The sequence below is a fragment of the Jaculus jaculus genome, chromosome 14 (assembly GCF_020740685.1).
Source record: "Jaculus jaculus isolate mJacJac1 chromosome 14, mJacJac1.mat.Y.cur, whole genome shotgun sequence".
NCBI classification, from domain to species: domain Eukaryota; kingdom Metazoa; phylum Chordata; class Mammalia; order Rodentia; family Dipodidae; genus Jaculus; species Jaculus jaculus.
Genome location: NC_059115.1, coordinates 20,698,084 through 20,711,892, shown reverse-complemented (window position 1 = coordinate 20,711,892; position 13,809 = coordinate 20,698,084). Strand labels below are relative to the sequence as shown.

General features: G+C 50.5%; 1 protein-coding gene across 3 annotated transcripts in view; it reads left to right on the top strand.

The window, feature by feature from the left end:
* The window catches only part of Med25 (mediator complex subunit 25), a 29,044-nt gene extending 19,376 nt beyond the window's left edge, over positions 1-9,668 (top strand). For 2 of the 3 annotated variants that reach the window (XM_045133803.1, XM_045133804.1), the window contains 8 exons: positions 2,177-2,262; positions 2,334-2,391; positions 2,470-2,577; positions 4,903-5,094; positions 5,496-5,567; positions 5,652-5,870; positions 6,042-6,222; positions 8,056-9,668. In XM_045133803.1, coding sequence (XP_044989738.1) covers positions 2,177-2,262; positions 2,334-2,391; positions 2,470-2,577; positions 4,903-5,094; positions 5,496-5,567; positions 5,652-5,870; positions 6,042-6,222; positions 8,056-8,321 — 1,182 coding nt within the window. In that variant the 3' untranslated portion in view covers positions 8,322-9,668. Of the gene's footprint in view, positions 1-2,176; positions 2,263-2,333; positions 2,392-2,469; positions 2,578-4,902; positions 5,095-5,495; positions 5,568-5,651; positions 5,871-6,041; positions 6,223-6,591; positions 6,723-8,055 lie in introns of those variants that run through there. The other variant, XM_004672218.2, reaches the window with a different exon arrangement.
* The last annotated feature ends 4,141 nt before the right edge of the window (positions 9,669-13,809 follow it).

Sequence of the window (13,809 nt, the reverse complement as noted above, 5' to 3'; positions counted from 1 at the left end):
AGACTACATAGTGAATTCCAGGTCAGCCTGGGCTAGAGACCCTACCTTGAAAAACCAATAAAAACAAAAAACCAACTTGTTGCAAACATGGTGGTGCACACCTTTAAACCAAGCACTTGAGGAGACAGAGGTAAGAGGATTGCTATGAGTATGAGGCCAGCCAGAGACTACATGATGAATTTTAGGTCAGCCTGAGCTAGAGCAAGATCCTACCTCAAAGAAACAAAAACAAACAAACAAAAACTTGGGAAAGGTTTGGGGATGTAGGTCGTTGATGAGTGCTTGCCAGGCATGCAGGAAGCTCTGGGTTCCATCCCCAGCACTGAATAAACGAGGTGTTATAGTGCACCCCTCTAATGCCAGCACTGGGGAGATGGAGGCAGAAGGATCAGGAGTTCAAGGAAATCCTCAGCCATATAGCAAGTTGGAGGCCAACTTGTGCTATATGAGATCCTGTCTCAGAAAAACAAAATGGGGGCTTGAGAGATGGCTCAGTTATTAAGACACTAGCTTGCAAAGCCTAATGACCTGGGTTCAATTCCCCAGTACCCACATAAAGCTATATGCACAAAGTGGTGCATGTATCTGGAGTTCGTTGGCAGCCTATTCTGTTTCTCTTCTCTCTCTATCTCTCTCTGCTTGCAAATTAATTAATTTTTTAAAATTACATAAGCAGGGCTGGAGAGATGGCTTAGTGGTTAAGGCACTTGCCTGCAAAGCCAAAGGACCCAGGTGCAATTCCCCAGGAGAGATGTAAGCCAGATATACAAGGTGGTGCATGCATCTGGAGTTAGTTTGCAGTGGCTATAGGCCCTGGCAAGCTCATTCTCTCTCTCAAATAAATAAATAAAATTAATAATTGCTGGGCATAGTGGCACACACCTTTAATCCTAGCACTTGGGAGGCAGAGGTGAGGGATCGCCATGAATTCGAGACCACCCTCAGACTACATAGTAAATTCCAGGTCAGCCTGCGCTAGAGTGAGACCCTTCCTCAAAAAAACAAAAAATATAATAAAAAATAATAATAATTACATAAGCAAAATAAAATAAATAAGGCTGAGGAGATGGCTCCACAGTTAAAAGAATTTGCTTGCCATGTCTGCTGGCCTAGATTTAGTTCCCCAGCCACCCATGTAAAGCTGGATATTTTTTTATTCTTATTTTTATGTATTTGAGAGAGAATGAGTGTAGGCATACCAGGGTCTTTTGCCCTGGCAAATTAATTCCAGACAATATGTACCACTTTGTGCATCTAGTTTCATGTGGGTACCAGGGAATCTTAACTTGGGTCAGTAGGCTTACTAAGCAAGTGCCTTTTAACCACTATGCACTCACTCGCTTGCACTCTCTCTGAAATATTTTTTATTTATTTGAGAGAGAAGGAGACAGAGAAAAAGGCAAATAGAGAGAAAGAGAATGGCCACACCAGGGCCTCCAGCCATTGCAAATGAACTCCAGATGCATGGGCTAACTTGTGCATCTGGCTTACATGGGTACTGGGGAACTGAACCTCAAACCAGGGTCCTTAGGCTTCACAGGCAAGTACTTAACTGCTAAGTCATCTCTCCAGCCCATCTGTCTTGTTTTTTTTTTTTCCAAGGCAGAGTTTCGCTGTAGCCCAGGCTGACCTGGAATTCACTGTGTAGTCTCGGGGTGGCTTTGAACTCACAGCAATCCTCCTGCCTCTGCCTCCCAAGTGCTACGATTACGCTTGGCTTTAAGCCATCTCTTGAGCCCCCCAGATGGGCATTTGCTCATAGTGGCAAGACATCCTAGTACCCGCACACATGTACACATACACACCTACATGCAAATAAAACCTAGGTTTTCCCAGCACTCAGAAGGCAGAGGTAGGAGGATTGCCATGAGTTTGAGGCCACCCTAAGACTACATAGTGAATTCCAGGTCAAGGTCAGCCTGGGTTAGATCGAGATGCCATTAAAAAAAAAAAAAAAAGCCAATGTTTTGAAGTCCCAATAGGGCCCCAGACATTGTGGCCTCTGGGTGGTGGATTTTAGAATTGGGAGCCAGAGTGTCAGAGGGTAGGGGTGGTGACACGCCAGCACTGGTGAACCTTCGAATGGGAATGTCCGCAGCTACTTCTGGCTACTGAGTTGGGGTGAAAGGGGTTGGAGGCCCTTATGATCACTTGCCCTTCCTCCTCCCTCCCTTAGAAACCAAAACCTGCCTCTGTGGATGCCAACACCAAGCTGACACGGTCCCTGCCCTGCCAAGTCTATGTGAACCATGGAGAAAACCTGTAGGTGGTTGTTGGGGTTGGGGTGGGCAGACTGGCATTGTGCTCCTGGCTATACCTCTCTGTTGTTACAGGAAAACGGAGCAGTGGCCACAGAAACTGATCATGCAGCTCATCCCACAGCAGCTGCTGGTGAGCCCACCCCCACTCCCAGTCCACCCTGCCCTTCCTGCCCCTTGCCTCTATGTGACACCCACCTGTCTTTCCCAGACCACCCTGGGCCCCCTGTTCCGGAACTCGAGGATGGTCCAGTTCCACTTCACCAACAAGGACCTGGAGTCCCTGAAAGGCCTCTACCGCATCATGGGCAACGGCTTTGTGAGTGGCGGCCATGGGGTGGGACTCTATCTTTCTGTCAGTTCTGTCACTCCTTCTATCTTTTTTGGTTTTTCGAGGTGGGATCTCACTTTAGCCCACGCTGACCTGGAATTCACTATGGAGTCTTGGAGTGGCCTCAAACTCAAGGCAATCCTCCTACCTCTGCCTCCCAAGAGCTGGGATTAAAGGTGTGTGCTACCACGCCCAGCTTCTTCTTCTTCTTTTTTTTTTCAGTTCTTATCTTTAATTGTTTTTTTTCAAGGTAGAGTTTTAGTGTAGCCCAGGTAGTCTCTGGCTCAATCTCACAGTAATCCTCCTTTCTCTGCCTCCCAAGTGCTGGGATTAAAGGCATGTGCCACCATGCCAGGCTTTATTTTTTAAATATTGTATTTTTATTTATTTGCATGGGAGAGAAAGAAGCAGAGGGAGAATGAATGAGTGCACAGGGGCCTCCAGCTGCTGCAAACAAACTTCAGATGCATGTGCCACCTTGTGCCTCTGGCCTACATGGGTCGGATAATCAAACCTGTGTCCTTTGGCTTTGCAGGCAAGCACCTTAGCCCTTCCCCAACCCCCCCCCCTTTTTTTTTTCGAGGTAGGGTCTCTCTCTAGCCCAGACCTTAAACTCATGCGATCCTCCTACCTCTGCCTCCCAAGTGCTGGATTAAAGGTGTGTACCACCACGCCTGGCTTTTTTGGGTTTTTTTGAGGCCAGCCCAACAGACTAGCCTTTTTTATTCTTTTATTTTTTTCCTTTTTATGCAAGAGACAATGAGAGCAAGAAAGAGAGAATTGGCACACCAGGGTCTCCGGCCACTGCATTTGAACCCCAGACAAGTGCACCACTCTGTGCGTGTGTGACCTTGCATACTTGCGCCAATTTGTGTGTCTGGTTTACACGGGACTTGGAGAGTTGAACATGGGGGCTTCGCAGACAAGTGCTTTAACCACTAAGCCATCTCTCCAGCCCTTTTTTTTTTGGGGGGGGGTAGGGTTTTGTTCTAGCCCAGGTTGACCTTCACTGTGTAGCCTTAAACTCATGGTGATCCTCTTACCTCTGCCTCCCAAGTGCTGAAGACTAAAGGCGTGTGCCACCAAGCCCAGAGTGTTGCTCTTTTTTTTTGAGAAAGAACCTTACTCTCTAGCTCAAGCTGGCCTTGAATTCAAGATCCTCCTTGCCTTTTCCCAAATGCTGGCTTTGCAAGCTCCACTGGGCCTTGCTCTCTATGTCCCTATAGCAGAAGAGCTTATTTCCAAGTCAGGCCACCTTCCTTGTGCATAGAGTAGTGGGAGCCCTCTGTATTGGGAGTGGTTCTGGTTGCTTCCTGTGCCTGGCCTCAGCCCTCCCAGCACCGATGAGCGTTAGTTGTGCACCAACTGCACCTTTCTGAAGAAGTAGGTCATTGGGCAGGGGAGGGGGGGAAGCCCCCAGACAGCAGTTTTTATTGTTGTTTTTGTTTTGTTTTTCAAGGTAGGGTCTTATTCTGGTCCAGGCTGACCTGTAGTCTCAGGGTGGCCTCAAACTCTCAGCAGTCCTCCTATCTCTGTCTCCCAAATGCTGGGATTAAAGGCATGCACCACCACTCCCAGCCAGCAATTCTACAATTCTGAGGGCCAAAGTATATGGGCATGGGTGTGTGCTATCACATGGAATGGGGACTGTCACCAGGAAGCTGAACTGGGAGGTTTTCAGTAAGAGCAACTGCGTGGCCATGTGCCTGGTTTGGGCTTCCTTCATCGTGGCTGGGAGCATTCCTAGAGCTGGCCTTCTTGAACCAGGATGGGGATTCCAGTGGTGGGAGCTCTGAGCTGTCTGAGCCTCTCGTGGGCTTGAGCTCCAGGCGCCCTCTATGGTTGGACAGAGGAAAGTGAAGAAAGGGAGATTTAGCCATGCAGTCTTCATTTGCAAGACCCCTAGCCAGGCCTCCTTTCTGTTTCCTAGGTCAGAGCTGGGTCACTAGGCCTACAACATACTGGGCTATGTTTAGGGGAGGAATGCACAGTTGGGTGACCTAGGGAGCCTAGGTGGGCAAAGCCAGCTTCCCGAGAATCACAGTACATGACTGCTTCTTGATGACATCGGTGTGTCCTTTGGGTGGGGCAGAGCTTGTGAGTCTGTGGTCACAGCCACCTTGTAATCCTTCTTCGTCCCCTGGTGTATGCTGGCAGACATTGAGACAGAGTTTTGTGGCCACCCCTCAGGGTCTTTTGGGTGCGTTGTCTTCCTGCTATCCCTCCCATTGTCCTGTGGGGAGGCAAACATCCTGTCAGGTGGCATGGCATGCTGCCTGGGACAGGCTGATTCTGAAGAGCCTCTGTCTGCAGGCGGGCTGCGTGCACTTCCCCCACACTGCCCCGTGCGAGGTGCGCGTGCTCATGCTCCTGTACTCGTCCAAGAAGAAGATCTTCATGGGCCTCATCCCCTATGACCAGAGTGGCTTCGTCAATGGTATCCGGCAGGTCATCACCAACCACAAGCAGGTCCAGCAGCAGAAACTGGAGCAGCAGCAGCGGGGGGTGAGCACACACTGGCCAGGCCCCTAATGGCACTCTGAGTCAGATGCCCCTTCTCTCACATCACCCCAGAGCAAGGTGCCCCTCCCTGTGGCACCCCAGAATTGGACAGCCAGTCTCCATATCTCATCTTCACTTCCAGCAGTCTTCTCCCAAGACAGCCCCTACGCTGTTCCATGCACCTCCAAGTTTCCTAGCAGTGCAGCCTTTCTCCCCTTTTCAGTCCACATCAAATCCCCACACATTGCCCACCTTGGGACCCAGAGGGTGTGACTTCATATATAGCATCACCCCCCCCCCCCCGCAAAGAAAATGTTTCTAGCCCCTTGCAGGCTCAGGCCTTTGGAACTTGGGTTTAGCTGGCCCCTCCCTGTCACTGACCTGTCTTCTCCGTCCCTCTGCAGATGGGGGCACAGCAGGCTCCCCCAGGTCTGGGCCCCATTCTGGAGGACCCAGCGAGGCCCCCACAGAATCTGGTGAGGATGGGTTCAGGGTCCAGGACAGGGGACGGGATGCCCATTGTTACCACCACTTCTCCTTCATCCTGTCTCTCCCCCTAGCTCCAGCTCCGTGCACCCCAGCCCCAGCCTCAGGGCACTGTGGGGGCTTCTGGGGCTGCAGCACAGCCCCAGCCCCCAGGTACCACCCAGGCACCCCCAGGTGCACCCCAAGGCCCTCCTGGAGCAGCCCCTGGGCCACCTCCTCCTGGACCCATCCTTCGACCCCAGAACCCTGGGGCTAACCCCCAGCTGCGAAGCCTCCTCCTAAACCCACCACCGGTGAGACTTAGGGGTGGGTCAGCCTTGGGTCCTGGCCCCTACAGCTTGGTTCTGCCTCTGGGAGATGAGCTAGGCTGGGATCGTATTCCTAGCAGGCTTGCCTCTGGCTAGAGGCTGGGTAATGGTGGGGTTATCACCAGGGTCCTCTGAGCCATCCTTTATGCTTTGTAGCCCCAAACCGGGGTGCCACCACCCCAGGCCTCCCTCCACCACCTGCAGCCTCCAGGGGCTCCTGCGCTGCTGCCCCCACCACACCAAACCCTGGGGCAGCCTCAACTGGGACCACCACTCCTGCACCCACCACCTGCCCAGTCCTGGCCAGCCCAGCTTCCACAGCGGGCCCCATTGCCAGGTAAGGGGGCTCCATGGGAGGGCAGAGGTTTGGACTGAGGTCCCTGCAAGCCCTTGGGCAAGGGCCCCAAGACCAAGTAGTCTCCTGTACTCTTGAGGGCTTAGAGGAACAAGGCCCCAGTGGGAGTGAGAACCTCGCATGATCCTCCCCCATGTGTCCTGGGGTACTGGAAGATGTGGTCTCAAGGTCAGAGAAGCAGTGTGGGGGCTGGGCTCTCAGACGCATTTGGGAGGGGTCAGAAGTCCTCTGACTGACTTGGAGCATTCTAGAGAACAGTACTTTGGGTGCCAGAGGAGGGAGGAAAGGCCCAGGGCCTTCCTTGGCCCAGGGACCACTGGGAGATGCAGTCCCTTCCCCACTGCCCCCCAGGTCAGATGCTGCTGAGCGGGGGTCCCCGGGGCCCGGTCCCCCAGCCGGGCCTGCAGCCCAGCGTCATGGAGGACGACATCCTCATGGATCTCATCTGAACCCCAACACCCAATAAAGTTCCTTTTAACACACGCCCGGCTCCCGTCACTGACATCCCCCAGGACTGGGCAGGAGATGGGGAGATACCTGTCCTTGCTCTTGCCTTGCAGGCCCCCCAAGGCAGTGTGCTGTGGCTTGGTTCTGGGGACGAGTGGAGACAGGCAGGCAGGCAGCTCGCAGAGCACGTGCACTCATGGGGTTGCAGAGGCCCATGGGAGTCGAAGGTGTTGTCTGACCTCACTAGGGCTCCACAGAGCCTGGAAAGAAGCCGGAGCAGTCAGGAGCCCCTGGAGATCTAGGTGTAGAGAGCAGAGGGACTCTTGAGTCCAAGAGTCAGTGCTTCTGGAACATAGGCCTTAAGGGGAGGAGCTAGAGTCAGCTGGGAAAGGCTTAGCTCCAAACTGGGCAGCTTAAGACTTGTCCTAGGGACACAAGGACCAAGGAGACTGGCAGCCAGGGCAGGCTAGACCAGCTTAGTGTCAGGAAGACCCCCTTCAGCTGGGGGACCAAGAGGTCAGGATATAGGGGTGCAAAAGTCCACACCCAGGGCCAAGTGTAGGTGGCAGCAGCTGGCACATGCTATGTTAGCTCAGGATGTCCACAGGGAATAGTGTGTGCTATGGTGGAAGGCACAGGAGTCTGTACATGAAGAGGGCAGCCCTAGGTTCTATTCCAGCTGTAGACAAAGTGGACTGGGCCGTCCTGAGACCAGACCGAGTAGGGAACAGTTGTAGGTATGAAGTGAGGGTCCTAGAGGATATACTCAGAGATATCTGGGACAGTTGGCTCAGATGGCTCTGGGGAGAGGACCAGATAGTCTCCCCTGGAGGTGGAGAGTAACTTGTTGTTACAGGCAAGTGTTGTTCCGAGTGTGGTCCACATCTGGACCACCACTGTCCAGGGCTGGTATGCTGGTTAACATGTCGGGTCTCCTGCCCATGCCAGGACAGAGGTTGCAATCTGGTGGCCCGTGTGCCAGTCTGCAGATGAGTTTTGTTTGGGCTTCCCTGTGTTAGCATATGTGGTACTTTTTTTCTTAACCAGTTAGTTGTAAAACTGGGTAAATGCGTGCATGCGTGTACACACACAGACACTCACACACACGATCTGCAGTCTTGTTCCTCTTAACAAGTCAGAAGACCTGGCACACCCCCTGGCTACCCTTCTGCCTGGCAGTAGTGGGCTGGAGCTGCCCCTTTCCGTGGGCATGTGCTCTCCAGTTCGCCACAGTCCCCACCACTCCCTCTTGCTCCCCCATTGCAAGGCAGGGGTACTGCCTTTGTCACCGGGCTAGCGCTGTGGCGGTTCCGTGGTAGCGGTCAGAGAAAAGTGAAATCTTTCTTGTACCCATGTCTCCTTCACAAGTGGCCAAGCGAAAGAGAGAAGGAGAGGGCCGCGTGTTTCGAGAAAAATGGGAGCGAGACTATTTCTTTGTGGAAGTGAAGAGCATGCCTACGTGTTTAATATGCAAAAAAAACGTGTCTGTGTTGAAAGAGTACAACCTGAAGCGTCACTATGAGTCCCAGCACAGTAAGAGCTACGACCAGTACACAGAGCAGACCCGGGATGCAGTCCTCAACGAACTGAAAAAGGCCCTCAAAGCCAGCAAGGCTCTGGAAGGCAAAGAGTAGGAGCAGAGGGCTGCCTGCCAGATGTAGGTCTGGAATGATGTGCAAAGAATTACCTGGGCATTATACCCCACAACAGACCACAGACCGTGAGTTAAGAAAGGAGCAGACAGATGTGTCCTGAGCAGAAACATCTGCGTGGACCACTTTTTGAGTGACGGGCACGTGCATCACACAGTGAATGGAAGATGAGTCAGAGTCCAGCTGCCTGGGTCAGTTGTGGCCCTCCGATTGTTGCTCATCAACTCTTCCCACCCAGCTAGTTTTATTTATTTGTGACTGAGAAAGTCGATGTGACTGAAGTCTGAGGTGGCATCAGGCCAAGCCCAGCGCTGGAAGGTGGCTTGCTCTCTGTGTATAAGCACACCAGTCAATTCCTAAGCACAACTCCAGACCGTAGTCATTGTGACCTTAATGATCTGTCATGGTTGTGTCCCCATACTTACATGTGAAGTGGCAGCATTTAGCAAGGACACAAATTCCAGCCTCAGTCACCAGGAATCCAGTAGCTCTAAGAAACACCACAACGCCTTCGCCTTCAACACTTCTGCTCCTGGGCTTGAGCCACAGGGTATTGACAGTGGTTTAGCCCCGACTGGTTGGCCATAGAGAGCTACACCTCAGTTCCCTAGAGGTCGGCTCCCCTTCTGAACACTAAGCATCCCGCAGGGACTATCGCAAACAGCTCCTGAATGTATGACCATGTGGCCGTCCTGGCAAATGAGGAAGCCACTACTGGCGAGGACTAACTGGACTGCATTCCTTTGCTTCAGTTGGCTTCCAGAAATGGGACAGATGGCCAGGATCATTTGCCCACACTGTGGGACCTGAGACTAAGTTCCCTGAGGGGCCCCATGCCCAACTTGACCTTGAGCTCACACTGTCCACTTTGCCCTTGCTGGTTGGCTGAATGCAGACTGTGGTCTCAGCCACCATGCTACAGGCTACAGGATGCCAGTCCCTCAGTGCCGTTCTGGATGATGGCAGGATTCTGTGACCTCTGTCAAGTGGCTGTTGAGTGTCCATGTTTGGGGTACCCACACCTGTGAACAGTCAGCTGTTTTCCGTTACACACCTGAATCAAACTCCACTTGAAGGTTGAATTCTCAACCACCCATCCCACTGTGCCATCCAGACATCCCAGCGTGGAAGGGCAGATGGCAACCTCCCAGCCTCCACTCAAAGGGGCAAGAGAGTTAAGAGAGAGAAAATTTTAATAGTTAAATATTTCTATTTTTGAATTTGTATTTTTTCAATTTTGAATTTAAAATATAAACGCCAGTATCCTACATGTCTGTATTTATGTTCCATGCGTTCACCAGAGTTCAGTAAAGATCCGATTTGATTACATCTCTGGCCTTGGGCTTTCCTTCTACCTGGGTAGTTCACCCATGTCTGTGACCCACCTGGCCCTGTAGTCATGTGAGATTCCATCCCTGCCCTGGAGTCCGGGATAGGAGGGGCTGGGAATCGCCTGTTCTGCAAATGAAAGGATCAGGGGACCCAAGTGGCAGCTGAAGACACGAAGGTGGTGATAGCCAGGCAGCCCTTGTGGTAGGGTTCTTGAAAATTCACAACCTAGGGACCAGGCAGGTGACAGGATGGGTGTGAGACATGGACTGCTGGCTACTGTGGCGAATCTGGAGAGTTCTTGCCCTGCCCAATGGCCTTCAAATTATAAACAGAAACATTGTGAGGACCAAACAAAATCTGCTTGTGGGTCTCATAAGGCCATTGAGCTGCCATTTTGCGACCTCTGGAAGGAGAAGATTGCAGAACCAGGACAGCCCTAAGAAAAACCCATGTGTGGGGTGGGCAGGGAACAAGCTGAGAGGAGAGCCAGGCAAGTATGTGGTGGGGGCTGAGGGCAAGGTCACGAGCCACTGAAGGGAGACAAGGCGGGGCTGGAGGAAGCCTGGGGTGTTCCCACGGGGTGGAGTCCCTGCGTGGAAACCTAGCTTTGTATCAAAAACAAATTGGTCAAAAAGAAATGACTCAGGCCTGAGGTAGGAGGATCACTGAGTTCAAGACCAGCCTGAGATTACGTAGTGAATTCTGGGTCAGTCTGGCTAGAGTGAGACCTTACCTTGAAAACCCAAAAAAGAAAGAAATGACTGGCACAGACCTGTCACCCCAGCCACCCAGGAAACCGAGGCAGGAAGATTGAAAGGTCAAGGCTAGCCTGGGCAACTTAGTGAGTCCTGGTTTCAGAAGTGAAAAGAGCTCTGGGGGCATGGCTCAGCAGTAGAGACTTGCCTAGAAGGTTTAAGGCCCTTGGATCCATTTCCAGAACTGCTGGGGAGGGAGGGTCTAGAGATCGTGGAACAGGTTTCCAACCACCAGCTTGGTACCCAGTGAGGGAACTGCCCTGGCTGGATCACTGTGTGCTTGGTCTGGGCAGAGAAGGCAGATTTGAACACATGTCCGTGTAGCTGACAGAAAGGCCTTGGGAGTATCCCTTGTCTCTGAGATCTAGCCAACAGCAACAAGCACACACTTGAGGGAGGTCCTCTGAACACAGTGAAGCTAAGAAATAGTGGGCTTAACTAGGCTCCTTGCTTGGACTCCAACAAGTACTGCCCCCCAGTTCCATTTGACCCAAGTGTCCAGTAGTGACCACTCTTAAGTTTGCCATGAGGAATAAGCCAATTGGCCCAGAGCAGTCCCACAAACAGGAGAGCTGGTGACTAGTTACTGTCTGAGACACTTAAAACATGAGCCAGGGGGCTGGAGAGATTGCTCAGCAGTTAAGGTGCTTGCGTGCAAAGCCTAACAATCTGAGCTTGATTCCCCAGTATCCACATAAAGCCACATGCACAGTGGCACATTCATCTGGAGTTCATTTGCAGCAACTGGAGTCCTTGGCATGCCCATTCTGTCTGTGTCTGTCTTCTCTCTACCTCCCTCTATGCTTGGGGTGGGGGAGGCATAGTGACACACTCCTTTAATCTCAGCACTTGGGAGACAGGTAGGAGGATAGCCATGAGTTCAAGGCCACCCTGATACTACATAGTGAATTCCAGGTCAGCCTGAGCTACATCGTGACCTACCTTGATAAAACAAACATAGTAAATAAAAATAATAATAATAAAAACTTGGGCCAGGCCTTATCTATGACACAGATCAGCCTGTAAGCATTACCAGAAGTCCATGAAGGGGATTTTTCACTTTGACCAATTTTTTTTTTTTTTTTTCTGGACCATGCACCTGTTGTTGGAGGGAGCAGGAATTCATGAACTCGCCAACGGAGCAGGTCAGGCCAGAGTGGCAGGACAGAAAGACAGGTTTGTGAGGCAAAAATGGAAAACAGCCGAGTGACTGAAACAGGAGTTATCAACACAAGTTCAAGGCCAGCCTATTCTTTATAGTTCCTGCCTAGACGTGGCTCCATAGCAAGACCCAGTTTTTGTTTTGTTTTGTTTTGTTTGCTATTGTTTTTAAACAAAAGTGAAGTTGGGCATTGTGGTGTATGCCTTTAATCCCAGCACTTGAGAAGTAGAATTAGGAGGATCACTATGAGTTTAAGGCCACCCTGACACTACATAGTGAATTCCAGGTCAGCCTGAGCTAGAATGAGACCCTACCTCAAAAAGCAACAAAACAAAACAAACAAACAAAAAACACGAAAGTTCAAAGTCTCTCATCTAGGGCCAGGACTGGTGGCACACACCTTTAATCCCTTGGGAGGCAAAGCTATGACGATTGCCTTGAGTTTGAGGCCACCCTGAGACTACATAGTAAATTCCAGGTTAGCCTGGGCTACATTGTGACCCTACCTTGAAAATAAAATTTTTTAAAAAGTCTCTCAGCTACATAGTAAGTTCAAGGCCAACTTTGGCTACAAGAAACCCTTTTTCCCAAGAACAATGACACCTCAGTAGGGATGCTAGGGTATGTATTGTTAGTACTATCATGTGTTTTCCATTATAATGCTGAGCTGCACTATTGATGAGGGTTTCAAGAAGAAAGTACTAAAGGATGGGGGTGATGGCTTAGCGGTTAATGCCTGTGAAGCTTAAAGGACCCATGTTCAATTTTCCAGGTCCCACATAAACCAGACACACAAGGTGGTACATGTGTCTGGAGTTCGTTTGCAGTAGCTAGAGATCCTAGCATGTTCATTCTCTCTCTTTCTCTCCCTCTGTCTGTCTCTAATAGACAAATACAATTTAAAGAAAAAAAAAGCACTAAAGGATGGGAGGGAAAGTAAGAGTCTCAACCAGGCATAGTAGCACAAAGCTGTCATCACAGCACTTTGGAGGCTAAGGCAGGTGGACTGAGCTAAAGGCCAACTTCAGGTACAGGTGAAGCCATCTCAGTTACAAAAAAAAGTGGGCTGGGAGATAATTCATGGTGATGGTTAAGGCACTTGCCTTTAATCCCAGCACTCAGGAGGCAGGGGTGTAAGGACTGCTGTGAGTTCAAGACTACCCTGAGACTATATAGTGAATTCTAGGTCAGCCTGAGCTAGAGCAAAAAATAAATAAATTAATAATAATAATAAAAATAATAACAAAAAGTGAAAGTTGGTCTGAAAAGATGCAATTAAGGCATTTACCTACAAAGCCAAAGAACTCAGGTTCAATTCCCCAGGACCCACATAAGTCTGCACAATGTCCCTCCCTCCCTCCCTCCCTCTCTCTCTCTCTTTCTCTCTCTCCCCTTTCTCTCTCAAATAAATAAATAAAATTAAAAGTAGCCGGGTGTGGTGGCGCATGCCTTTAATCCCATCATTCTGGAGACAGAGGTAGGAGGATTGCCATGAGTTTAGGCCACCCTGAGACTGCATAGTGAATTCCAGGTCAGCCTGAGCTACAGTGAGACCCTGCCTTGAAAAACAAAACAAAACAAAATTAAATAAGATAAAAATATATATATATAGGGCTGGAGAGATGGCTTAGTGGTTAAGGTGCTTGCCTGCAAAACCTAAGGACCCAGGTTTGATTCCCTAGAACCCACGTAAGCCAGATTCACATGGTGGCACATGCATCTGGAGTTCGTTTGCAGTAGCTAGAGGCCCTGGCCTGTCCATTCACTCCCTCTCCCTGTCTCTGTCTCTCTCTCTCACTCAAATAAATAAACAAGTGAAAGTCAAGCTAGGTGTGGTTGTGCACGCCTTTAATTCCAGCACTCAGGAGGCAGAGGTAAGTGGATGGTCCTGAGTTCAAGGCCGCTGTAAGACGACAGTGAATTTCAGGTCAGCACTGGGCTAGAGTGAGACCCTATATCAAAAAATAACAAAAGCTGGGCATGGTAGCACACTCCTTTAATCCCAGCACTTAAGAGGCAGAGGTAGGAGGATTGCCATGAGGTCGAAGCCATCCTGAGACTACATAGTGAATTCCAGGTCAACCTGGGCTTCAGCAAAATCCTACCTGGAAAGGCAAAAAAAAAAAAAAAGAAAGAAAGAAAGTCTTTTCACACTTCACTTCATTGTCCCTACTATCATAAACACAGTCCTCAAGCTGTGGGCATAAAATGGGAGCAAAGC